The sequence below is a fragment of the Fusarium coffeatum genome, assembly GCF_003316985.1.
Source record: "Fusarium coffeatum strain FIESC_28 chromosome Unknown BRIP53273_contig_67, whole genome shotgun sequence".
Taxonomy (NCBI): Eukaryota; Fungi; Ascomycota; class Sordariomycetes; order Hypocreales; family Nectriaceae; genus Fusarium; species Fusarium coffeatum.
The window spans coordinates 78,144-103,257 of NW_022157863.1; the positions used below are offsets into that span (position 1 = coordinate 78,144).

A 25,114-nucleotide genomic window follows, 5' to 3' on the forward strand; every position below is an offset into this window, starting at 1 on the left:
CGTTCCACATGATAACTGGATGGGCGGCCGCAGACTGTTAATTGTGGCACAAAAAGGCGAGTTGCTGCTCATAGTCGTGGCTAGTTTCGGTCAAGTAGCAGATGGATGTTGAAGGCGGAGCACGCCATGGCATTGGCATGGTTCATCTTCTCCAGTCTAGTTCAGTCTAATTATCCCAACCAGGAAGTGTGGAGTTGATTCGACCAAGCTGAAAGATATCGTAGCCCATAGAGTCTACTAGAGAGTATCCGTACATTGCAGCAGGTTAATAACATGCATGCCTTTAATGTACTGCAGCAAGCAAGTCAAGGAAGTAAAGGAAACTTGTCGCGAATTGGCTAGACAGATACACGCGGGAAGGCGAACTGCTCCGAAGGATCATGGTCTGTGTATGTGTTACTGGTTGGAGCACAGAGTACAGCACATCACATTAGGTAGGTACATATGGACAACATCAAAACAAATGTCAGTCAGACAGATCTCAGGCAGTGCAATACAAATGCAAGATATAAAGTCAATGGGAGCACAACCTCTTTTCTTACTCAGAAGTGTTGATATTACTGCTCGAAGCATAACCCGATGCTGCTTACACGTGCTGTCTGCAAGCCTCGCAATTGATGCCGCTTTCAGCAGCTGTTATATGCCTCTTTCTCTTCATAATACAGGTACCAGCCAGTCACTTCAAAAAGACCATAAGGGTTTGTTGATATACAGGGTCGCTACCAGGGCCGTCTACATACGACCCGGAACGGGCCTGCCGTGTGACGACAGGGGCATTGTAAGATGCAGATGCAGTTGAGGAATTGATCATTATGTCGTATCTCAGGCTGCTCAACACCGGCTCGATGGCGAGATGTGTGCGGGAGTAATCGCAAGGGCAGACAGGCCAGGGCCTTTGTGACGGGTGATACCAGCAACCAGGCCAGACAGCAGACAGCAGAAGCGGATAGCCTCTGATGTTGTTATGCGGCAGAGCAAAAGCAAGCTCGGGTTGAGCAAGCAACGGACAGGGCTCCGTGTATTATGTTTCTCGGTCTCTGCGCCTACGGGCAGGGATCTCGTACTGCTTTTGCGTCGTCCGCTCCGGGGCCTCTTGATCCCGCTGTGACCCCCGTCGTCATCACCTCCGGGGCCGGGGAAGAAACAAAAGTGCAGGAGGGAGAGTAACTGGTAAGCGAGTTTCGAGTTTCGATTTCGACAATCACGAGCGGTCGATACGACGGATTTCTTGGTGGAGTTGAAGAGACTCCATCAGTCAGTCTATCAGTCAGTCATGCTTCTAGCGCTATTCCTCTGCTCACAGATACTGTCATTTTGATGCAGAATAAAGCAGAGTGCCCTATTCTATGCAATTGCAACCCCCCGGACAAGCCAAGGGAACTTAGGGAAGTCCCCGGTGAAGCAACCCGTCCGGAGATACAAGTACCAGGGTCGCAAGCCGCGCCACGATACGGTCGTGTTGCCGCTACGGGTGATAGAGGGAGAGAGAGACAGAGACAATCACATTGGATCGATTTGTAGTAGTAGAGAGCAAGGTGAAAAACAATAAGCTTCTGTTCCTTGGAATGGTAAATAACGGGTGGCCAGCCCGCAAGCGCTAGATAATAAGCGTTGCACTGTCCAGGATTCAAAGTTTGTGTTTGAGACGAGATGGATCTCGTGTAGCATCAATGAGATATTCTAGGACTTGCAGTGGACCACAGTATGTACACGAGCGGGCTATTCTACGTACATAGTACACAGTAGTAGAGTAGAGATTCAGCTTGAATCAATTGTGTCAATTCAATCTTATTAGATGAGATTGAACGGCCGCTAATTGATGCTAACAACGATTGTCAAGTGCTAATTCAGCGCCTATGATATCAGTTTCAGGCCATTGCAGCAACTATTGTATGCAAGTCATGTCAAAGTTGGCTGCCCTCCACTCAAAATAGCACGTCTAATCTCTCTTGCTGCGCAGCGCTTGAGACGTGCCCCATCCGAGACCCAATCAATTCCAGGTTTCTCTCCAGTATCTGTACCTGAACTGTCAGGGACAGGATCCATGGATTTACAGCACAGGTGCCCTGAGGCCCGCAGCGACGCTAGATGTTGTTCAGTGGCTCCATCCGCTAATAATAATAAGAGACATCCAACTTGCAGGCGGGGACCTGGACCTGGGTGCCCTGGCCTGACCTGACCTGAACCTGGACCTGGGCCCGGTCTTGGCCTCCGCTGTTCTGGTCCATCCCGTCTGGAGTCGCGAGGTGCTTGGTCTTGATATTCATCCCTGCAGAGACGATCCGTTCTCACTCAAATCTCACCTGCAATCTCCAGGTGTAAAGAAAAGCGTACGATTCAAGAGGCCTAGGGACTGTGTCTGTGTTTATTTCATTCCCTCCCGGCTTGCTTTTGCTGCGTAATAATCGACATCCGTATCTAATTTGACTACTTCGTACCTATTGTTTAGGTTGGCCGCTGTAAGGGGACCCTAGATGATCAAAACACTCGGTAGAAAAGCAAAAGGGGACAACAGAGGAGACATCAAGTAATTGCCAACAACTCTCTTGCATCTTTTGCACTTGATTTTTTCTCTTCTTCCTATTTGATAATATTATTCAATTCCTTCTTTCTTGCCTTTCTTTCTCCGTAGGTAGGCTGTGTTGTTGGTGTTCCAGCGTCTTTGTCCCCACTGACATTGGCATTGACATCCATTTGGATCCTCCAATTGGTATTGGCATTGGCACCTGGACTGCTACTGCACTGCAGGCCGCAACTACCAGCCGAGCTTGGTTTTGGTTTTGGTTTGTTTTCCCCATTGCCGCTTCCGCGACCTGATCACGTCAAATCAATCGGGTCAATCAATCGAACAACAGACCATCTTAGCTGCAGAAGTTCCATTCATTCTTCTTCACAAACTCTTTTGCTTTTCTTCCAGCCTTTTTTTATCCTTCAACCCCCACAGCAAGAGGCACAATCGACCGACTGACGCCGAGGTTCATCGGAGAGAGGGAGAGCTTGTTGCTGGCTGCCCTGTGTTTGTTTTGTTTGTCCGGCCGGTCAGAATCAGGTTTCGCCTAGCCTCTCCTCTTCCCGTCTTTGCAATCGTCCCCCGGGACTACTCGTCTCGTCTTCTCTCAAACTCGGGGGGTCCTTTGAAGCGCTTGGCTTTAGGAAAGGCGTGTGGGTTACAACGGTTTCTTCTCCTTGCACGTATCGTATTATCGTCCAGATCCGATTCGATTCGATTGCGATCCCTTCCCATCGTCGCTCGCTCAAAGGTCCATGGCTTGAACCACCATGAGCATCCCCGCCCTTTCGAGTACCGCCATCCTCCGTCTCTAGAATGCTTGTCGCTGCCTCCTCTCTATCTCTCTCGTGAGTAGAGCCTGCTGGCTTCCTTTGCCATGGAAGCAACCATGCAGACCGTTCCAAGTGTAAGTTTGTTGCTACTAGTTAGCTTTGTCCTCCCCGCAAATCCAATCCACATCCACAATCACATCAAGGCAACCAAGGATCACCACCACCACACACCCGCCATCACATGGGCTGCTATAGACTTTAACCTATCCCACCCACTTTCTGCCCTATTCTACACTGCTATTAGATCCCTTCAAACCCTCTTTCTTGGTGGCTTGACCAACCTCTTTCCCGTTGCAGCAGTACTGTACACTACAGTAAAGTAAAGTAAGCAGTAATTAACCGTGTTTATCTATTCAGCTTGTTGGAACTGGTACTGCTATCGCCGCTGCGGCCAGTGGTTTGGTGTTCGGCCAACCCACCACTGATCCAAACTCCTTCTCCCCTTCGACTCGACGTCCCTCCCATTCCAGACGAGTATCTGTAGACCGCGACCCAACCGCACAGTCGCCATCGCTTAACAACTTTGCCTCCTCACGGCCCGCCACGAGCAACACCGCTGCTTCTGTATTCGGCGCCTCGCACCAGCACACTCTCCCGCGCCCAGTTACCGCCTCGAGGCCACCCCTCTCTCGTTATCAGCGACCGCCTATGCCCCAGACGCAGTCAACTCCCCCACAGCTTAACAGTAGACAGTCGTCACTTGTGAGGCACTCCGAATCTCCAGCCATTATCCCAGAGTCTCGAGACTCCATCTCCTCCAATGGATCTTGGATAAGGCGCTTCTCTGTTCGCCCGTTGTCTCGTCACGAAAGCACAAGGTCGAGTGGCGGTCCCGACGCACCTTCTGTCTTCTCCCACGGCTCAGCCGCTCCGATATTGCGCGGTTCCCCTGCAACGACTCTTCCTCCAAACAAGCTCGTCAAACGATCTACGTCAAACGCCATCGACCCTGACCCTCTACCACGACGACGACGTGCGAAATCTCATCTACAATACCTGCCCACTCTTCGCCGACCTGCTACCAGCCACCAGAGGTCTGCGACTCTTCAGCAATTTCGACCGGACTCTCCTGCGGTGTTCACACCAACAGATTCACACAACGTTTCGTTCGACGACCAGGCACGACCCCACGAGTTCCTCGCCCAGTCTCCAATTGAACCCCCCACCAGATCGACGTCTTTAAGAAGTGGATGGAAATCGTACTTCCATTCCAAAAGGCTTAGCATCAGCGGACGAACAGGCTCAAGTAGGTTAGGTGAGTTGAGTCCACATGCTCGAGCCGTTTCTTCAAAGCGCATTTGCACCGACAACAACGAGCGCGGCAGAGTTCATTTGGTGAAGCCAAGAATGGTTTCTGCAGTACCAGCCCCTCGAGGTCTACTACCTGCTGCACAAATTCAACCAGATATACTTCCACCTCAAACTGCTGAGGAAGAGCCAAACCAATCTCGCGACACTTCCCCTTCTAGAACACCTCGGAAATCAGGTTCGATGCCATTCGCATCTGCAGGAACGTGGGCGGTAAGAACGACAGGGAGCATGCGGCGGTCGAAACCTAGCGCTGAATCCAAGAGCGGGAATAAGCGACGTGTGTCGGAACCGCTAGCTGGTGCGCAACCTGGCGCTGTTCCTCGAACCAATCCGGCCTTTGAATCGACCCTCCCCGCAACATCACCAATATCGGACCGGCAGGGATTGTCGCTTGGTTCAGCTGCCAACATGCAGTTGAAAAGTCGTAAAAGAAACTCTTCATCGCCGGTCCCCCCACCTCCTAGACTTACAAACTTTCATATGGATGCGTCCCGGTTAGGATATTCTACTGGGGCTCCCACCCATCAATATCGACCCAACCAGCCCTCCGGAAGTTCTACCAGCTCCACTGCGATGTCACAACTTCGGGCACCGCATCACGACAGGGCTTCCACTATGGAGAGCTCTGAGGGTGACACTCGAGACTGTACGTCAGTGGACGATGATGACACTGATTTCAAAAGCGATTGCATATTTGATTCGTTGCGCTCCGGCCGTGCTCGTGCTGTCGAGACCCCGTTGGAGTCCATGTACGACGAGTCACCGCCAAGCACCGCCGGCAATGGTACAAAGACGAAGCGTCTGTCTATTCATGAGATGCTTGGTAGAACTTGGGATGAGGATGATAAGATCATGGAGGAGGACGAGAATGCATCCACCCCTGTCCGCACCCTGGATCGATCGGACACATCGCCGCATTTCAGATTAGAATCGAGATTTAACTCGTCACCTTATGATATTTCAACCTCTCCGACCAAGGAGTACAGCAGGCTGTCCTTTGAGGACGAATTCGACGATGATTGGGCCAGGGACGACGAGTTCCAATGTAACCCCTTATCGCCTCCCTCCAAAGGGAGCTCACTGAATTCCAGGGGTATCAACCCTAATGTTCGCCTCGCCCTCGCCAATATCAGCGGTAATGGCGTTGCGGATACAAACGGCCACGATGCCCATAATGATCGCCCGCTCAGCTCACTCTTCGACTGGAGTGAACCTCCAACCCACGACAAATCCGAAACTGGACGATTACCGCGGCCAATGACTTCGTACGCTAAGCAGATGGACCTTAGAGGCGGCCGTTCTTCTACTCGCAGATGCCCGGCTCCAGCTCATATACGTAGTCAGAGCGTTCCGGTCGTTCACGACCCTCCTGAAACTTCGAAACCTACTGGTGCTAAGTATGGTACCTGGGGAATGGCGACCAAGCCCGCCAGCGAGGATTGGGACGATGATTTCGAATTTGGTGGCAGTGGTATCGAGAACAACGACAAGGATGACAAACTATTTGCAGTACCCGAATCTATTCGTGCAACGCAACCCAGCGTCAAGGCACATTCAGGGCACATTCGGGAATTCTCTCTTCTTGTTAACGACCTGAAGCGCCTCTGTCGTCACGCCCGGGATATGGATATGCTTGAAGGATCACAGAAACATCTATGGAAAGAAGCTGATGGTATCATTGCTCTTGCATCACCTGATGAAGAGTCGTTGGACGAGGACAATGATGACCAGAAGTCCACATCATCTATCAATTTTGATGCCTTCGACATTGACGAACGATTTGGGGATGATGGTTTCGACGCCCACTCCATGAACCGTCTTGATGCCGCCTTTGATGGTCACGAACCTCCCATGTCTAAGACGACGGTAGTTCGAGAACGACATTCTCCGCGCCGACGGTCTGTCTTCTCTCCAGAAGATGACATTTTTGGAAACTGGCCCATATCAGACACGCCACCATCGAACCGGCCTAGTCGTCCTAGAACGCCCGAGAACAAGCACAACAAGCCTCATGATGTATCAGGAGTAGTTCGTTCTGTAATCGGGGCGATGCAACATCGTGCCCCCGAACAAGTGCCGGATAAGGGCAAGGTCCATTTCGACACCAACAGCCTCAAAGCTCTTGTTAAGAGAGCCGGTGATTTGCGGGATACACTATCCGACATCATTCGGCAAGCCGACCAAATCACAGAGAGCCCTATGCGTACACCACGAAATACACGACAACAGGACTCAAGTCCAGCTTTCACTCGTGTATTTGATGATCCCGGCTCAAGTCCTCCCAGAAGAGCGGCACGAAGCCGTGGCAACAACTCACTAATAGAAGCTGCATCCTCCGAAAACTCACCGTCTTCTGGTCTACCGCAAAGGATGCAGATGATGACTGTCAACTGATGAACCTGTACTCAGGTGCTCTGCTTTGGCTGAGCGTGTATAAAATAATAATGTGGAATTCTATTTGCATAGCGACGGTCTTGGTGACCTAGGGCTACCTGATTACGCTCAGGCAGGAGTTCATTTTACGAATCAACTGCCACAGGTCTCGACACGAGCTGCTCCGACTTACTCGATCCACCGGAATACTTGATCCCTTTGCATATACTTGAAGATCGAGATCACAACTGTCGATGGACCACGATGCCTACAGCGAGCTCAGGCTTTGAGCACAGTAGGACATTGCGAGAGTCGGAGTGCATCCGTTACGCCCCCGAGCAACGCTCTTAATGACTCTTTACTTTACAAGTAACATGGTAGACGGAACACGAAGCGCTGCATCGGCGACGCCGGTACTCGTTCGCGCGAGTATAGCTTGCGAGAGGCTGTCAGTGTTATACGAATTTTCTTGCGTTGTCCCCTTTGTTATTACGAGGAAACGTGATGTTTTTCGTTTATTTATTTTTCTTTTCTTTGTTCTTTTTCTTTTGTTCTATTCTCGCGGCCTCGACGCCCACTCTAATGCTTTGACGACCACTCAAGGAAAAAGGAGAAAATAAGCAGAGGCGATGTCAAAACAATCTTTGAACTCGAGAGGATTCATGTCTCTTCCCTCGATGTCACGAACAGATTATTTACCACCAACAAGAAGTTGTCTTTGCGAGGCGGAAATACCAAGCTGGACATACACCGATCAACAGTAACGAGGAAAATAAGCAGAAGAGGACCAGGCAAAGGGAGGCTAAGTGGTGGTTATTTGGGATACATACAGGTTCGGATAGGAAAAAAGGGCATAGCGAGAAAAGGAGAGAAGAGCGATTAAAGGTGTTGTGTGTGCTTTTTTGTTGAAGATGCATTGAGGAAGGCGTATATTTGCAGCCCCAGGTCTGTTCTTGTTATGATGCATCCATGGATAGAAATTATAACGGTCATGATGATTAACTACCTATTTTCTAATCCCAATTCCGGTGATATATTGTTTTGCCTATCTGTTGTATCTGGCATCTTGCATTCTAAGAAGGTGAAATTGGCGACTTGTATATGATTTGCCAACTTAAGACTATTATAACTAACAGCAACTTACACAGTCAGCTGTAATGTCTTTGAGAAACATTATCGCAATCAATTATCAAAAGTAAGTTTCTCATGGTTCTCTACCTAACAGTAGGTACGTTTCGATCCACGACTTTTTGTTGGGATAGATTCAGGCTGATTACATGTTGTTCTACAAACCGCCTGATTTGAACGTCGTACGACAAAGGTTTGGTGCATACCAATCTATTCAAGTGTTACATTCACTGCAAGCATGTGCAAGATGGGAGTTTGGCTTGTATGATTCAGATCAATTTATCATTCGAGATCGAATGGTTTAGCTACTTTCTTTAAGCACAGGTTGACTGTGCCGTGTTGTTTGCTAATCATACATCAGGCGTGAGCAGGAAATGCTATGCACGCAAAGAGACAAAGGGGATGCTGCCTGCTGCGATGGGTAAATATGACACCGTATCGCGCTCCAACGCCGTTAAAAATCCAAATAAAGCAACGCTTGCAATCCGATTCAATCCAACTACCATGCTACTACTGCAGGTTGAAAAAGTAACACCATTCGCTTTAATATTTGTGGTTTCGCAAAATCATGTCCGAAAAATCTGGTGATCGTAACGTCATGTCATACAACCAAAACCCGCAACCCCGCGGGGTTATCTGTCGTTCCTGTTGCTCGCCAATGCAAATGCAGGGGTCCGTGATTACCACAGCTGCACGAATGACAGTCCCTTTCGGAGGGACTTGTCCATCCAGGATCCGTTCTCCTTGATTCCAGGAGATTGAGGGCGAGCCCAGAGCCCCTGTGTACTGAAGTCACGGGGTGTCTCGCTTGCGCCAGGGAGGAAAGCAGATGAGGAAGAACCAGGGTACATAGGCATCGGGGGACGGGCCTTTTGGGTACGACCACGCTGAGAAGTGCCAGACTCGGAATGCAGCTTGTCGAATTCGCTCTGAGTAGGAGTCAACTCGAGGAAGCGGCTGTTCATGGGCTTCCACAGGTCAGCAGAGGCGATAGCAGGCTCGTCAATATCGACGTCAGGCTTGGACCAGAGCTGGTACGAATCTTCGGTGTCGATATCCATAGTCTTGCCAGATCCCAGTCTGATGGCCTCGTCAAGAGCAGCGAGCCACTCTTCGGGGGTAGCGGCGGGGCGCGACCTCTCAGATTTCATTGAAGAAGTTCTGGTAAGGGCAGGTACAGACATGATAGATTCGTTATCAGAGTAAGATGCAACCGAAGTTGCTCTCGGCCTGATTGTGGAGACAGCAAGCCAGTTGACTTCGCTAACATCCTTGCGAGATACGTGCACAGACCAGAGGCTATCTGAGGTGAGCTTCGGCAGAGATTCCTGCGAGATGCGCTGCTTGGGCCGTGTGTCGAGCGCTGCGGGGCTTGCGGAGGTAGTGCGGTAAGTGTTGCGGCGGTGATTCAGGCTGAATAGACCCTCCAGGACCAACGAATCAATTTCGCTCTGCAACTTAATGGCAGCAGCGTTGGCCTTGGAGTCCCAGAGTGGTGCCATGTTCCAGAGATGGGCAAATCCAAAGTCGGGGAATGCCTCAAGAGGCCTTCGAGGCGAGCGCTCCATTCCCTGGGCAGCAGGCGCCAACTTGGTTGTCTTGTAGTTGGTGCGGCGGTGGCTGAGGCTGAAGAGACCAACAGGCTCTTCGTTTTCGACGACAGCGGGAAGGGGTTCCCACAAACCAAAATTGATGGCCTCGGACTCCTTATCGCTGGGAGTGGAGGGTTCGGAGCCGCTCACCGAAGTTGCGGAGCTTGATCCGCTCCAGAGACCGTTCTCGGATTGGGTTTCGGAAATAACGGGTTTGACGGGGGCCCATAGAGAAGTGCTGTAAACAGTTGCGGGTTCGGCCTCTCTAGGCTTTACTCGGCTGGCATCGTCTTGAACGATAAGATAAGTTGCCCAGGTCTCTGCATCGGGCTGGGGAAGACCGTAGGAAATCTTTGTGTTGACGGGAGAGTGAGTCCACATGCCGGGCAGAGGTTGCTTTGTTCCCCAAAGTCCGAAGTTGTTGTACTCAGCCTTTCTAGCTGGTGCGGTCCAGAGGGAGTTGCTCTTGATAGAAGGCATATCGGCCTTGGCGGGTACGAGGCGCGCGGCCTCACCAGTGGGCAGATAAGAGTTCCAAGTTGCGCTGTCGGGTTGAGCAAGTCCGTGGTTAGGACGAGTGACTGGAGTGCTGGGAGTCCACAGAGCCATGGAAGATTTGAGAGTAGCGGTTGTTGTTTGCTGGATGGATGAAAACTGAGATTGAGAGGGAGAAGAACTGGAAGACGAAGGCTCAGGATATTCCAAGTTAATAACCAGAGTTTGTTGTCGGCCTGTCGGGGTCTCGGATTTGTACACGACGAGCGGATTTAGTGGGAGCGGGCTCGGAGAGACACTGACGGTGTCGCTGGCACTGCCATGGCCGCGGACTGGCTTAGAAATTGGAATGGAACCCTCCAGGAAGCGGAACAGAAGCACAGGCGCTGGCGGGTGCCCTGCGCTTGGAGCGCCACGGGACTTGGAGTCCCTGTCAGTGCAGGGCTCTTCATCCGCATGAGGGGAATCGACGTCGGTGATTGGTGCGCGAGGTGAAGCTTGGTCCACTTCCATCAATAAGCAGCGAGCCATCTGCGGCACGGGCATGCTTATTGATGCAATCTGCTGCGGCTGCCGACGGTCTGGGACCCTGATTCGAGTTTTTTCTTGCCGGAGATCAAAATCCGTAGGCGTCATTGTCGGTGTTGTAGTGGGGGTATTTGCGCTAGCATCGGCTTTTGTACTGTAATCTCCAGTTTGTTCAATGTCGTGCTCGACTTGTGTGCGGAGACTTGTCCGTTGATTGGCTTTGTCATCGCTCACATCGCCGCTGCTGTACATCTCTTCACACCCATTTGTTACTGGCTCATGCTCCAACATCTGGAAATGTTTCAAGAACATGGGCTCTTCCTCTTCCTCTGATCCTGAGTTTTGGTCGTCGCTATAAATAATACAATCAGTTTTGTTCTCTGAATAAACCAGAAAAAAAAATAGTCTTTCACTTACTCATACTCGGACTCTGATCGAGACTCCATTTCGTCCTCGTGAGATACCAGCATTTTTCCTGGTGGGGCATCCTGGAGCCATTTATCCGTTGACTGGGCCACAGGCATAGGCTCGACGCGCTCGAACATGTCGTCGTCGTCGCTGTCGTACGTTTCACTGGAGTCGTAGTAGTCACTGTACTCCCCATCATCCTGCTCGTAGTCGTCCATGTCAAAGTCCGAGACGTTGCTCTGCATGCTCATTCCACTCGCACCCCTCTCCACAGCACCAGCCTGGAAAATCATGTCAGACACGCTCATTGATGCCAATGGCCAAGCTGTCACAGTCGCACTATCTGACCGATCGCCCCATGGGAATTGGAAGATCCCAAGTGTGCCGCGCCTATCAGGGAGCGGTTTGGGGCTCTCCAGGATATCTGGCAACAATGTGACACGCCTGATCCGCCGAGGAGGATGGCGGGGTGGTTTTGCCTGCTGCTGGACCTCGGTTTCCACCACTTGGGTTTCAACCTGAGATGCTGACTGCCAAAGTCCATTCTGTGAAGTTGCTGGCGTGGATCTAGGCTTCTCCCACAGCCTTGAACTTTCAATTACGAGAGGCTTCAGGTCCTTCCTCACAGGGCCACGTTTCGACGGTCCAGCTATCTCCTCTGCCAGGATTTTCCTCACAGGCCTAGAAGCCGGGGTCCAGAGTGACAACGTAGTGGTGCTAGTAACCACCTCCACGGAAGCTGTGGGGCACCACAGGTGCGTGGCCGCCTTGGCAGGAGTGCTTTGGGTCTGGCCAATCAAAGCATCAAGATCCTCGTCGTATTCGCTCTCCTCATCAGTATCAGGAGGGGTTGGTGTTCCTAACGGGGCTGTAAACCTGGGGTAACCAGAGTTAGGCACGAGCTTTGCATTGGCTTTCAGGTCGGTCTGAGGAAACAGGGCGGCGACAAGATCATAGTCCGCCTCTAATTGATGGCGCTGGATAAGCCGTGACCCATTTAAGATTGACTGGCGCGCACTTCCATATCGCGAATCTCGGCTAGGCGGTGATCCCACTGTAGAGAGCGAATCACGGACAAGCATTGTGTGGCGGATCGTCTGCCATTGGTGTTCCTGCTGAGTTAATTCCATTTCCAGATTTGTCAAGAGCGCCAATCTGTCATTATCCGTTATCTGATAAGATGCGTGCGGAGAAACAGAATCTTATTTCTCACTGTTAGCATTGCTCAATCACAGCCAATCAATTCCTATTTCACTTACCATTTTGAGTAACTTCCACCATACTGTCGTCGGATTCCACAGGCGACGGCTCAACGTAAACATTGTCGGGTCGGCGGATAACAAGTGGTGCTGGGGGCACACTCCGACGTGGTCGTGTTGAGTATCCCCTTGCTGAAAATGTTGGGCGGACACCCGCGACACCTCGCAACTCCGATCCAAGTCCGACATTAGCACTGGCGGTTGGCTTGTGCGCAACCAGGGATGCCTGGCGGCTCTCCTCTCTTAGCGGCAATGGGGCATCCGCAACGCCGAGTCCGCTCCGTTGTTGACTTTTGGGTGTAACCGTTACTGTCAAGGCCCTTTGCAGGTGGACTTGCATTGCAGGCGACCGAATATCAGCCAAGTCCATCGCCACATCGTCATCTCGCACCGTAGAGGGAGTGAGCGCACTCAAGTCCTCAATTGGTAGAATAGGCGATGACCGTCGTCCGTACTTGGTCTCTTGTTCATCCTGCCAAGACGAATCTGTCACTGAGCCTGGCTCTCCAGGCAGATTAATGATCGTAGTCTGAGGGCTCTTCGGAAATTGAGTAGATCTCTTGGCTGAGATAGGGCTTTCTGACGCCCTCAAGAATGCTGCAGACGCCTCACTTTGGTCGACGTCTGGCTTGGCTTCGTTGAGCTTGGGCATTGGGGGCAATAGCTCAAGATCAGCTGTCATTATCGGGAGCTGGCCCATCGACCGTGATCGTCGACGCGTGCTACGGTGGCTTGTCTCAGTTTGAGTTGGTACGTTAGCGGCCAAGACAGTAGCCAATTCGTTCAGTCGAGATAGATCATAATCGATGGCTGCCGGGGTATCCAGTGGCTGCTTGGAAAGAACGGCGCCACACGATACCGATCGCTTGTGGTGCTGGAGGTTTTCAGCAGGGAAAAGGGCACGGTGAATGTTGGACTTTCTAGGAATAGGTCGCGGCCTGTGAACGACAGAAATTGTTCGTGCAGAATCCTCTCTCTTGCTCAGGATCTCACTAGCGTTGCTCCTGGGTATAGCGGCCAGCGGTGCGGACTTCGGAGGCTGGTGCTTGGTTGGATGATGCGGGTGCAACGACTGTGCTTTGACAGGCAAGGAGAAGTTAACAATGGTCTCTTCTGTGGACTTGATGGGCGTTTGTGCTTGAGCTGTCTTCGGAGTAAAAGCGGCACGAGGGGAGCGTGGGAAGAGAGACAAGGCTGGCGATGGCAAGAGTCGAGGAGATTGGCGAGGTGATCGTCGACGAACTCCCTCCATTCCAGGTGACAAGAAAGCGGAGGTGGTAGCTGCAAGTTCTGGCTCCGGTGATGGTTTTGCGGTGCCATCCAAGTCCTTGGGTCGAGCGATTTGAGTATTCGCATTATCAAACGTTTTTCCGGATTCCACAGAGTTGGTCGTTTCCACTTCTGGGGCCATTTCGTCCCAGGTCGGTCCAGAGTCCCATCTGTTCATCATCGTCTGCTCAGTGATCGCTTGGTGGACCTCGATCGATTCTGAGGAAGTCGGGACTGCCTGATTCTTGGGCAGGGGGAACAGTTGGCCCAATACTGGAACACCACCCATTCCAAGATTTGCTTGTCCGGCAGCAGGCATCGAAATTGTCGGTAGTTGTTCTGATTCTGATGCGATTGGTAAGGGTTTAGACATTCCCGTGAAGTCGCCTCTTGTTGTCGTCGCCATGTCATCTTGGTAGTTGAAACCACGGGTGTCGGTTGTGGACATGTATCGAGGATCGAAGTTTCGCGAAGCATCAAAGTCGGGTACGTTTGTCGACTGCACGGATTTGTTGTCGTTGGGAAACAGCAGATGTTGGAAGAAAGTGAGAAGGCCTGCAGAGTCAGCTTAGTTTGTCGAGGCATGTGTATAGGCATACCAATCAAGATCAAAAGACCGATCGCAGGCACAGTTGTGCGTGCAACTATAGGCATCGGTCCAATACTCAGCATCAGAGGAGCACTAGCCTAGGTACAGTTAGACATAAAATTCTCATCCTGCTTTAACTTGGACTTACTCCTGTCCAGATGATGTAGCCCAATACAATAAGTGCGACCGCACGGGACTGGGTGGAAGTGATGGATCCTTTTTGGCTGTCGGAGTTGGTTCCGCGAGAGATGACTCTCATCAGAAGGAAGGCCATGAAAGCAGTGTCTGTGACAGAGACGGTGATTCCAACCGGCAGAACCACAGTCATTGTCACGCAGACAGTCTCGAGCTGTGGGCGTTGAAAGCCAACAAAGATACCACCGAGGATAAGTCGAAGGACGATGAATCCTTGCATAACTCCCACTTCAGTAAGAGAGGCAAGGCTGAGCGTGCTGAAGATCCATATTAAACTCTGCTGCATGCATACTCGAGCAAACTGGTCAAATGTTGATGCAAAGACGATCATAACCTGACAGCCTGAAGTAGAGTTGGTATTAAGTAAGAAGGCACCAAATTGTATTTGGGCCCAAAGGGTTGAAGAAATAAGGAAAGCGATGAGGGCCAGCCTCGGTGCATCTCGGATGATCTTGGAAGCACGTTTGCTGACCAGAAAGATAGCAGCGGTACCAGCGTGTGCGACCAATCCGCTATTATTGTGTTAGAATGTATGTTCTCCTTGGTCAAGTGGATGACTTACAAGGTAAAGGCCGCGATCAAGGCCTGACGGTTAGAGTCCGTCATGAAGAGAACATTAGTATTAAAGCGAGTGTATAGAAAAGGAGACGAGACTAGGTGAGGAAAATCAAGGAATGGCAGAGGAAAGAAAATAGAAACGAATGTGCTCTTGGATCAACCAAGACACCAAATCTGCAAATACTTTGGGTAGTATGTGAGATTAGAGAAGAGAATAGAGGCGAAAAGAGGAAAAGGAAAGATGGAATAGAAAGCGATGCAACAACGGGGAAAGTCACCAAAGTCTTTGACAGACGGACATGGCCACTTTGACAGACAGAGTTGCACTTGCAACGGAGATCCAGTTTCAGACGATAGGTAAAGTACCTAGGTAGTCTTGGGTCAAACTGACTTTGTTCGAGCCGACTCGCGTATGCGTTTGTTCTGTGGCGCAAAACGCATCATGATTGGACGGAATTAAGAATATCGTGATGTTTCGTCGAGATCCGACGTAGCATATCTGGATATGAAACTCGATATGTCGGAGACGGAGGCTCTTACGGCTAGACTGAGACGAGATGACCAGGCTGGGTGGGCGCTTGATACAAGACGGTCCACTGATGAGCTATAGCAGACATAACTGAGCTGAACGGAACGGAAGCTGAAGGGCACACTGATGCCCAGGTCGCATGACAGGAATACCAGAGGCGAGATTGTTACTGCTATAGCAGTGAGGTGATATGGTTGTCTATGGATCTGATTAAGCGGAAACGGTTCCCTACTTGGGATAGCAACCGGGTTGGTGAAACAAGACGGATGGGCCAAAATGGACTTTAAGATTTTAGAAACGGTTTGATTGAAAAAGATGGTGGCTTCTTTATGGAAAAAAAGAATAAAAGAGAAGAGAAATAGCGTCCGACCTCTCTTGATCAGATGAATTAACATGACATAGCATTACCCTTCGGACAGTGACCGAGTGAAGAGATGGCGGGGCAAAGGAAGAGATTCTGTTGGTCGACAGTGACGACAAGCAAATGCATAATAGGCAAGACCAGGTTGACAGACACCCTGGGTCTTGACTGCCTTGTTTGTCATATCACCGAAGATATAATAGGTAGGTGGCGGTCGCCCTCTACAAATAGACGGAATAATAGATCGAGTATAGTAACAGGAAATGAAGAATTGGAGAAAGGCGGACAGGACATTACCTAAATTCTATATATTCTCGGGCTCTTGGAGGAAGGTGGAGCCTCAACTTGTACCCAACCCGAACGCGCCCGAATAAATGACAAGGAACGGGAGGGGAACTGGGGACTTCTTTCCCAAAGTGAACTAGCCAACGGGCACTTGACCTGCAGCCAGGCTCTTACCCTACATGATACCCCGGATTTGAGTAATAACCTTACCCAGCACCTAAAATTTAGTGAGTGGCTGACAGTGTAGATGAAATATCAATCTACGTGATACTCCCAGATCTTCTATCTGTTACTTTACCGAGTCGAAAATTGTTTGTAGTGGCTTTGATTGGCTTTCTGAACAAGACACTAAAGTAGGTAATGACCGTTACGCGGGTTGATCACTCGGCAGCAAAAACCGTTGATCTGCAACGCTTGATCGCCGTAGCATTGCTAGTCGACTCAACATTCCGTGTGCATACTGTGCTACCACCACATCCAATCAACCACATCTTGGTTGAGAGTTGACTGAAACATCAAACATGTGAAGAAAGCATGCAAGTAAGCTCACGTGTCAATCATTCAATCCATCATTGATCGTAATCAAGATTGTGCCAAAGTAACCATCGCTACAATCACGAAGGGCCCATGTCGCGTTAACGAGAAGGCAAAGGTATGAGGCAATAGTGTACGTTCTCTGCGTTGGCTACACGTCGCATCTGTTTAACTCGATATGATCAACGCGAAATTTCGTATTGCACGAGGCAAGGTGTTACCAAAACCATATACGCAAAATCAAATCATTTCGATAATCATGTTACCAACATCAGTATATTGAATACTTACCCTAAAAGGGCACCCACCGCAGCGCCCTAGTAGCCAGTTCAGTGCACATATTCGTCTAGAACTTTGTCTACATGGTCAGGTCTCAAGTCCCTTTACCAGCTTGAGTCAAGGTCATGCTGTCGAGTAAGTTGTCGCCTTCTCCGCCGTAGCGTATTGGGTAGCTCCGAAAACGAGACGGCTTCTGGAAGCGCAGAAATACCCGCGGGTAACCCGCGGCGATTGTAAAGTTACGCAAACACCAATCAATTCATGATTAACTTTGGACAGGGATCCAACTACCTCACGCGGCTGTACGAGAACCCGAAGCCAACCCATACAACAGGCCCAGGGTTGATATGCCAAGCTACTTGGCAGAATTCTAAAACGACTTCAACACGTGTAGTAAGCGGTCTGCCAGCAAGGCTGCACAAGATTCCGAGACCATTAGTCAGGCTGAAAGGGGTGACAGTACAAATGTCTATTTATGAGTCTAGGCAAGCCAAGACGTTATATCTACTAGATAGCCATGATGACCAAGACAAAGCAAATATATACACAACGGTGCAGATTATGTCAAGACGACGTTTACCACTGCTCCCAGATCTTACCGGGCAGAACCTCGCGCATGATAGTCCAGTGTCCAGCAGCGCTAGACTGGTGCCACTTGGTAATCTTGCTCGTCTCGTTCTTGGTGAGGACATCCGTGCCTTCATCGTCAAGGAAGACCTGCTCCTGGATCTCGTACCTGGGCATGAGCACGTTTCGGCGGACCTGGCTGTTGAGGAAGTCACCGTTGGTGGGACGACGGAACTTGATATCTCCAGGAGTCTTGCGGCAGAAGATGACCATGTTGGTGAAGTCGCTTCCCCACTTCTCAACATTCTTATCATCGCGAGGGGTCTCGCGGAAGGTTCTGCATGAGGGGAAGACCTTCTTGATGGTGCGGTAGACAAGCGCGGGGGTGGGAAGACCAAAGTCACCAGCGTAGTTCTGTAGCCAGGTTAGTAGATGACCATAATACCGGTACTGAAGAACTTACAATGGCAATGACACCATCAGGGTTCAGCAAGTCGCCCAGGCCCTGCAGGAACTCGAGAGTAAAGAGGTCGACAGGCTCAGCACCACCAGTGAACACATCGTGGACGATGTAGTCATAGGTCTTGGATTGCTTGACCAGATCAGCAGTGTACGAGACGGCGTCATGGACAGCAGCAGGGTTGTTCTCGCGGAGGTCAAAGTACTTTTGAGCAAACTCGTGAACTGCAGGGTCAATCTCAACAATAGTAGTATCAATGCCATGCTTGACGAAAGCAGAAGGTGTAGTTCCAATACCAAGACCACTATGTTGTGTTAGTAAGCTGCGGAAAAAGAAAACATGAGACATCGACTTACATGTTAAGCGCACTAGCTTCCTTGTCCTCCAGAGGAGTCTCCCGCTCAACAAGACGGACAGCCTCGAGCATGACAAAAACACCGTAGATAGGCTCAGACACCTTTCGGCCCTGAACACGAACCCACTGACCTCCAAGAAGACTGTGATCACATCGCATCAGACGGTAACCCATTTCGAGGCTCTCAATGACTGAGACGTAGCCAGTCAAAGACTCGCGGCGGTCCAGGAGAGTCCAGTTTTGAGCCAAAAGGGTGCTGTTAAGAGATTCCATAGCCATGGGTGTCATAACATGTGTGTTCAGAACAGCAGTATGCAACAGTGCGGGAATAGCAAGAACAAGATACTTGGAAGGTGCCATGATAGCATAGATAGCCCCTACAACAAGTTCTAGGCCAATTCGGGTGAACACGAAGGTGCTTCCAATAACGCCCTGAAGCGTCTCCATTGACCGGTTCTCAGCCAGTCTGAACAGGGCCCAAGAGACAATGCCAGGTGCCGCATCAGCAAAGAACTTGGGAAGAGCACTCAAGTCCGCATCCTCGAGAACATCCGCGACGGAAGCTGCGGAGAAGACAGCCAGAGGAAACAGAGTGCAGCCCTCAATAAGAAGAGGGCCCCACCAGTTGCCAAGACGATCAGTGAAGCAGCCCATAAGGAACTGAATCGCCGGGATGTTGAGCGCGATCACCGGGAGAAGTTGCATGGTAGACATAGGAATAAACATGCGAAGAATCAAGTTGGCAGCCCAGCCGATGAAGCATGCGACCTTGAGAGCAGTCGCGTGCGTGGCGGCAGCGGGAATGGAGCCATAGATAGGGGACAGGTTTAGCTGCGACGCGCTCGAAGCGACGCCCAACAATCCCAGGAGCACCAATGTCTTGAGGTAGACAAGAGCCTGTCCGGTAGCACGCTTCGCAAAAGTATCCTCCTTGGCCTTTGTCGCAAGCTCCTTGAGTTCTTTCTCGAAGCGCTCAGGAGTGAAGCCTTCGGGCGCGCCAGTCGCCTTGGCCTGTTGGCCATCTTTTTTGGAAGCCATTGAGAGATATGATATAGGATAAATGCAAAAGAATGTAATAACAAGAGAAACTTGGGAAGAAATAGACAAGAAGACCTGGTCTTGCGGTTCAAATGGCCTGCACCTGAAGCTCGTAGACGTTTAGTTGTAAATGAGACAGACTTAAGGTTGACGTGGCGGCGATTAGTCCTTTTCTTTATTTCTATGAGGTGGCTAGTGCTGTGGCAGAATTGTGGGACAGCATCAACCTTCAGTGAAACGTGCCGACGAAGTGTAAACTTCAAGATATATTTTAATATGCCGGATTTAACAATCCCTCTGAAAAGTGAGCTCCTATGAAAGAACGTAGTTATGTCTTATTTTTCCATACGAAAATTTGCCCTAATAGTTGTATTGATGCTTAGTTCAGCTACTCGGAAGATAAACCTCCATCTAGCAGCGACTACAACTATCTTGGCACTCAATATCACAAAGTCACTTGCAAGGCAAAATTGGAGAGCAATGCTCGTACATGCGGCAGGCAGATATTTACATGCGATATCTATCGTTCTCAAGAAAGACGTGCGCTTAGTTTTTCCGGTTTGAAAGGAGAGCAGACGCATGAGAACCCATTCACTGGTAATGCCATTTCTCGTATTATACGTATCTCATAAAAATCCATTCTAAATAAATCATCCATCTCACTTCATGAAAAAATCACTATATCCATGCTTGAATCTCATATAATGCGCTTGCATGCCATCCATCATGTCGCGGGCCCTTCCAGAGGGGCTCTGAGAAAGACAAACCTAGGTATCATTCGTTCCCAAGTGTGAACAATCAAAAGAAAAATCACCACTGATAAGCTCCCAAGGATGACAAAAATGTCAATGCCCATACCAACTCCCAAGTCGTACCAAACACAATGCAGCAACGACAGAAACGCCTGAACGATGAGCCGTGGCTACATAATCCGAACAATACCCCATGGTCGCTCCGGGTCTTGGTAATTGTCGAACTTCGAATCCTCCATCTTTTATCCATGTCGTATCCTCATTCCTTCCAATTCTTACATCCGTGTTGGATAATCTTCCATCATGTCGTCGTCGCTACTGTCCATCTCTTCCTCGTCTTCTTCGTCATCGGTGCGCGGGCTACGCATAGCACTCATTTCTGCTGCACTGGGTCTGCTGCCCAAGCTGTCCAAGATACCGCCGCTGAAAATAGGCGGTGCAGAGACCGATAGATCTACATGGCTTCCGTTTCGACTCATCGAAGGTTTTTCGGGCAGCTGCTTGAGCAAACCAGTCGAGATATCCAGCATCGTCATGGCAAACTCAGTCAAGCCTGTACCTTCGCCAGGTTTGGAGCTCACCGAGAGAGTCCATCGATACTCTCCAAGTCGTCGTCGATACCAGTCAGCTTCCTCACGTCCGGGTGATGTCGCCCAAAGTAGAGAGCCAAAGGTTCCAATCAATGCAAAGTTAGTCTTGGAAGCAAAGTACCAAAATGAGCGTAAATGGTTTGGCCCAAGTCGGTTGACGAAATCCATGGCGGAAATGAGACGTGCCTTAGCGGCGCTGCGACATATGTGCTGTACGTAAGAGTCGACGGAACTGGATGGCGAGGCCAATGACCGAATAATTCGTCGATGAAGGGTGATTTCGGCCGCAAAATATGCCAGGTGGAGATATCCGATACTGGACAACCTGTTGGAAGAGGGATTGAGAGAAGAGTACGAAGAGTCTAGACGGATCAGTTGCGGTAGCCCTCCGTACCACTCCTTCAGTTTAAGCTGGATCGGCTTCGCGAGCGATAAAACTAGTTGCGTTCCCTGCTTGCCAGCGTTGGCGACTGTATTCATAGCTTGAAGGGTATAAAATGTGTCGAGGATTTCTGAGAGAATCTCCGAGAGCTGCACCACACGAGTGAACAGCACCCGTCCCTTCTCGATATCGAGTTTCTCTTCCGGGTCATTCTCATCCCATTCGACATCTGGAAAATCGTTTGCGGTCAGAGGTTGAACACCCCAATTAGTAGCAAAGATGTGCGATGGTCTGCCATGGACAAGAGCGCCCCATTTATCCTGCATGTAAAGAGCCCATGCTAATCGTTTTCTCAGACCCTTTTCCCACGGCGGTATCTTCCAATGCGTACAATCCAGGTGCAGTCCCAACTCATGACCAAGTGCTACTAGCTGGGCAGTGGGGGCCCATTGATCGCCCTCGGGCCGCTGGGAAAGCAACAGACCAGCTTGGATCGTAGAAAGTTTCGGCCGGAAGGTTGCTTCATCAAGAGTGGCTCGGATGAGGCTTTCAAGTTCTTTAACGTTGGGTCGTGGCTTTCCAGCCAACTCTTCGCTTTCGTCCCACCAGTTGATGGCCAGAATATACACAGCTGCTAGCAGCGGTGGCGAAAACTCCCGGTAAGATCGTTCATATTTTTCCATGAAGACATGTTTTTGGATAATGGGGAATCCCGGATGGACTACTCGGAAGTAGAGATCGATAAGACGTCTTCCATGAGGCGCCACGATGGACTCGACATGATCGGCGTCTTGCGTCACATGCTCGTGTCCTGGAGTGCTAGAGTCAGGCAACATCAAGAAAGTGTCGTGCTCGCTGACTTTGCGGAGGGTGCCTCTAGATAAGAGACTCTCGTCATGGGGATCAAAGGAAGAAAGGTTAATAAGAGAGGGTTCAAAGTCGGTGGTAGGACCAATATATTGGCTGTAGCGATCATCTTGGAGGCCCAGCGTACGTTTCAGCATGGTAGGGCCGCCAACATTGGCCATCTCCTCTAGGAATGAACTGCTAGCGGCGGTGCTTGAGAGGCTGGAATTATGGTTTCGTCTCCTAGATGTAAGACCCGGTGAACTGTACGAAGCCAATCATATGTCAGACAAAGTCATGCAAGGTAGAAAAAACACGAGTAATGTGAAGATTGTCAAAGGGAAGAACGCAGTGCAGAAGGGAATGATAGACGCAAGGGAAAGGCACGGGGACTGGTGGAGCAGTCAAACCAGGATGAGTGTGGAGGATTCTTCGGCATGAAGATGGATATGGGGATAAACATGGGGATCTAACCTTCTCTTCCCGATGATATCGTCGCTAGCTTCGCCATGAAGCTTCCTTTTTCGGGACTGTGGACTAGAAGAAAGGGAACATTCGGAGCCAGCAGCTTGGCACTGAATGCATCCGTCGTCATCATCGTTAAGGATGCAGTTGACGCGTGAGTATCGGCATGACAGACAGGGTGGGATGGAGGAGGCGTTGAAGGATGAACCCTCAACGGGTGCAGAGCTGGCAACTCCGTGACCCATCTCAAGCCTGTGAAAACTGTCCTGACGATAAGGAGAAGGTTCAGGCCGAGGTGGTTTAGGAGCAATGGCGATAGGCGCCGTTCTCTGTACCGGGGCTGAAGACTGGGGAGACATGGTGGGAGTAGATTAGATCCGGGGCGGCAGATAGATAGACTGATAGATAGATAGGCAGATGCTCGCTATCAGTAGAGGGTGTGTTGCTGTCAGGGCACACACAACTCCAGGGGATAGTTGAGCTGCGCTGTGCTATACTGTGCTACACAAGATAGAATCCAAACGCCCGCTGCCCTGCAAGTGACGGGCGCAGAATGGTTGAGCCTCAGTGGCTCTTTTGCAGTTGTCAGCCTCTTTGGGGTACAGTACAGCGTCGTGCAGCAGAATATCCGATGGTGGTGACGATAAAAAAAGATACTGTAGATAGAGTAGTTTTCTGGCAGGCGATAGGCCCCACGGGGTCGCCAATGACAGTGACAGTGACAGCGACAGTGACGCAATATGTTAGAGCTACGACCACTGAGAAGCGAGCTGATAGGTAACGATAGCTAATAGAACCACGTTATCCAAATCGAGTTCGAGGGTATTGATAGAGGCACACGAGTCAATGGTTGGTGTGAGATAAGGAAGAATCTGGGGAAAGCGGGAAGAAGCGATGTGAGGTGATGCAAGACCAGGCGAGGCAGGACAAGACAAGGCCAGAAGCAAGGCAGAACAAGGTCCAGAAGGTAAAGAAGGAGGGAAGAAAAAGATAAGAGATGGCCCAAGCAGAGTGTGTAAGTGATTGAAGTGCAGCGCAGTTGGTGAGGTGAGGGCAAAAAGGCCAAGCAAGAGTGGGATCCAAATTGGAGGATCCAATCCAAGATGCTGGGATTGGATCCAATTGCAAATGTCAGGGACTAGGCTGGCGGGCGCAGATGGGCGCCGATGGAGTCAGAGTAGTCAGAGTCTCAGTCGGTCGGTCGGTCGAGTACCGGTCGTTATCTGTCTGATAAGGCCTTTTTTTGCAAGCGGGGAGGCTATTGTTTGGATGGTATTGGGTATTAGTATTGACTAAGAGACTCATGTACCGAGCTCGGTCTCTATTGAGCCAGTTTCCTTCTTGATAATTCCCCCCTCTTTTGCGTCTGTTTGATATTGCCTGCTAATATCGCGATATGTCGTTTGCGTTGCAGACACAGATGCGAAGCGAAGCGATGCGATGAACCGGAAACTGGACGGCGATGAAGCGAATGCAGTGCGGCGCGAATAATTAAGCGATAAACCGGACCACAAGAGCTTGGACGTATGATACTGGCAGCACAAGTGACAAGTTGCTTGTCTTGGTACGCCCGTCGTGAGCTGTCAGCTGTGCTCTGGCTGGTTGGAGTGGTTGATTGTCTCAATTCTGTAGGCGGGGATCAAAGCCTGGGGGAACCGGGGATTAGATTGGACTGGAATGTTCAATGTAATGCAGGCAGGACCAAGGGCAGGGCAGGGTCCTTCCTTCCTTTCTCGATGCGCTGCAACCTTTTTTTCTTGCCTGGCCTGATTTGACGGTCTCTTTTTCTTTTTTTTTTTGGGGAAGGAGATATTCCGACCAAGTTGCACCTGCGATTGATATCGATACTCAATGGGCAGGTAAAGATAACTCCTGCAAAGGCAGTAGCGCAGAAGCCTCCAGACCCAGACAAATGGCAACGGTGAGATAAGCTAACAGGCCTATTAGATTCGACGTCATTAGACAAAAAAGAGACCGAATACACTTAGTCGCTCGACGATGGCGCAATCGCTTTCACTTACTTTTTTTTATTTTATATATCAGAATATTTATTTGTCCGTTTGTAGCCGTAAATTATGTGGTTGGTCACGATGCAATACCCACAAGGTGATTGACGAGAGGGAGAAGGACAAAGAGAAGGAAGGAGGCAGAGAGTAGCAGAGCAGAGAAGAAAAAACACGATGATGGTAATGACGATGATGCTACTAATGAAGTGCAAAGAAGAGTCAACGCAACGGCATGTGAGACGACGAGAGGAGAAGGGATACATCCGGCTTGATGGTATTCCCCGCATGCAAAAAAGTACCTGACCTACCGTCCTACCCAGCCCAGCCCAGCCCAGACTAGAGGCAGAGCCTAGAGAAAAGGTACCCTTTCATATGAGAAAAGGGTATCGCGCTCAGGTTCTCCAGATCCGATCCCCAAGTTCCTTCGGGACAAGCCTTTCCAATGGCGTCTCTCTAGAGCCGGTCTTTCTACTACGCAGTAAAGCGCCGGCCAAGAGTTCCCGGAGCAATGTTCCCAATGAGGCATCTCAAATTTGGGGAACATCGTCTAGGCCGGCAGGTAATTGACGCTGATTGATGTTCAGTATCAATACAGACAGAGAAAGTACTAAGCATATC

The 25,114-nt window shown here is 50.3% G+C and overlaps 4 protein-coding genes across 4 annotated transcripts; 1 reads left to right on the plus strand and 3 right to left on the minus strand.

The window, feature by feature from the left end:
- Positions 1-3,398: 3,398 nt before the first annotated feature.
- On the plus strand, positions 3,399-7,047 carry FIESC28_03139 (uncharacterized protein; the record flags this gene model as incomplete). Its single annotated transcript, XM_031157288.1, has 3 exons — positions 3,399-3,416; positions 3,486-3,641; positions 3,700-7,047. 3 exons carry the CDS (start codon positions 3,399-3,401, stop codon positions 7,045-7,047), a joined length of 3,522 nt encoding a protein of 1,173 aa, XP_031018617.1.
- Positions 7,048-8,834: 1,787 nt separating this feature from the next.
- FIESC28_03140 (uncharacterized protein) lies at positions 8,835-15,095 on the minus strand (the record flags this gene model as incomplete). The annotated part of the gene is made up of 6 exons (XM_031157289.1): positions 8,835-11,121; positions 11,187-12,231; positions 12,437-14,260; positions 14,305-14,392; positions 14,443-15,001; positions 15,052-15,095. 6 exons carry the CDS (start codon positions 15,093-15,095, stop codon positions 8,835-8,837), a joined length of 5,847 nt encoding a protein of 1,948 aa, XP_031018618.1.
- Positions 15,096-17,611: 2,516 nt separating this feature from the next.
- On the minus strand, positions 17,612-19,455 carry FIESC28_03141 (uncharacterized protein; the record flags this gene model as incomplete). The annotated part of the gene is made up of 3 exons (XM_031157290.1): positions 17,612-18,016; positions 18,066-18,366; positions 18,419-19,455. 3 exons carry the CDS (start codon positions 19,453-19,455, stop codon positions 17,612-17,614), a joined length of 1,743 nt encoding a protein of 580 aa, XP_031018619.1.
- A 1,027-nt stretch (positions 19,456-20,482) lies between these two features.
- On the minus strand, positions 20,483-22,849 carry FIESC28_03142 (uncharacterized protein; the record flags this gene model as incomplete). The annotated part of the gene is made up of 2 exons (XM_031157291.1): positions 20,483-22,289; positions 22,500-22,849. 2 exons carry the CDS (start codon positions 22,847-22,849, stop codon positions 20,483-20,485), a joined length of 2,157 nt encoding a protein of 718 aa, XP_031018620.1.
- Positions 22,850-25,114: the final 2,265 nt, after the last annotated feature.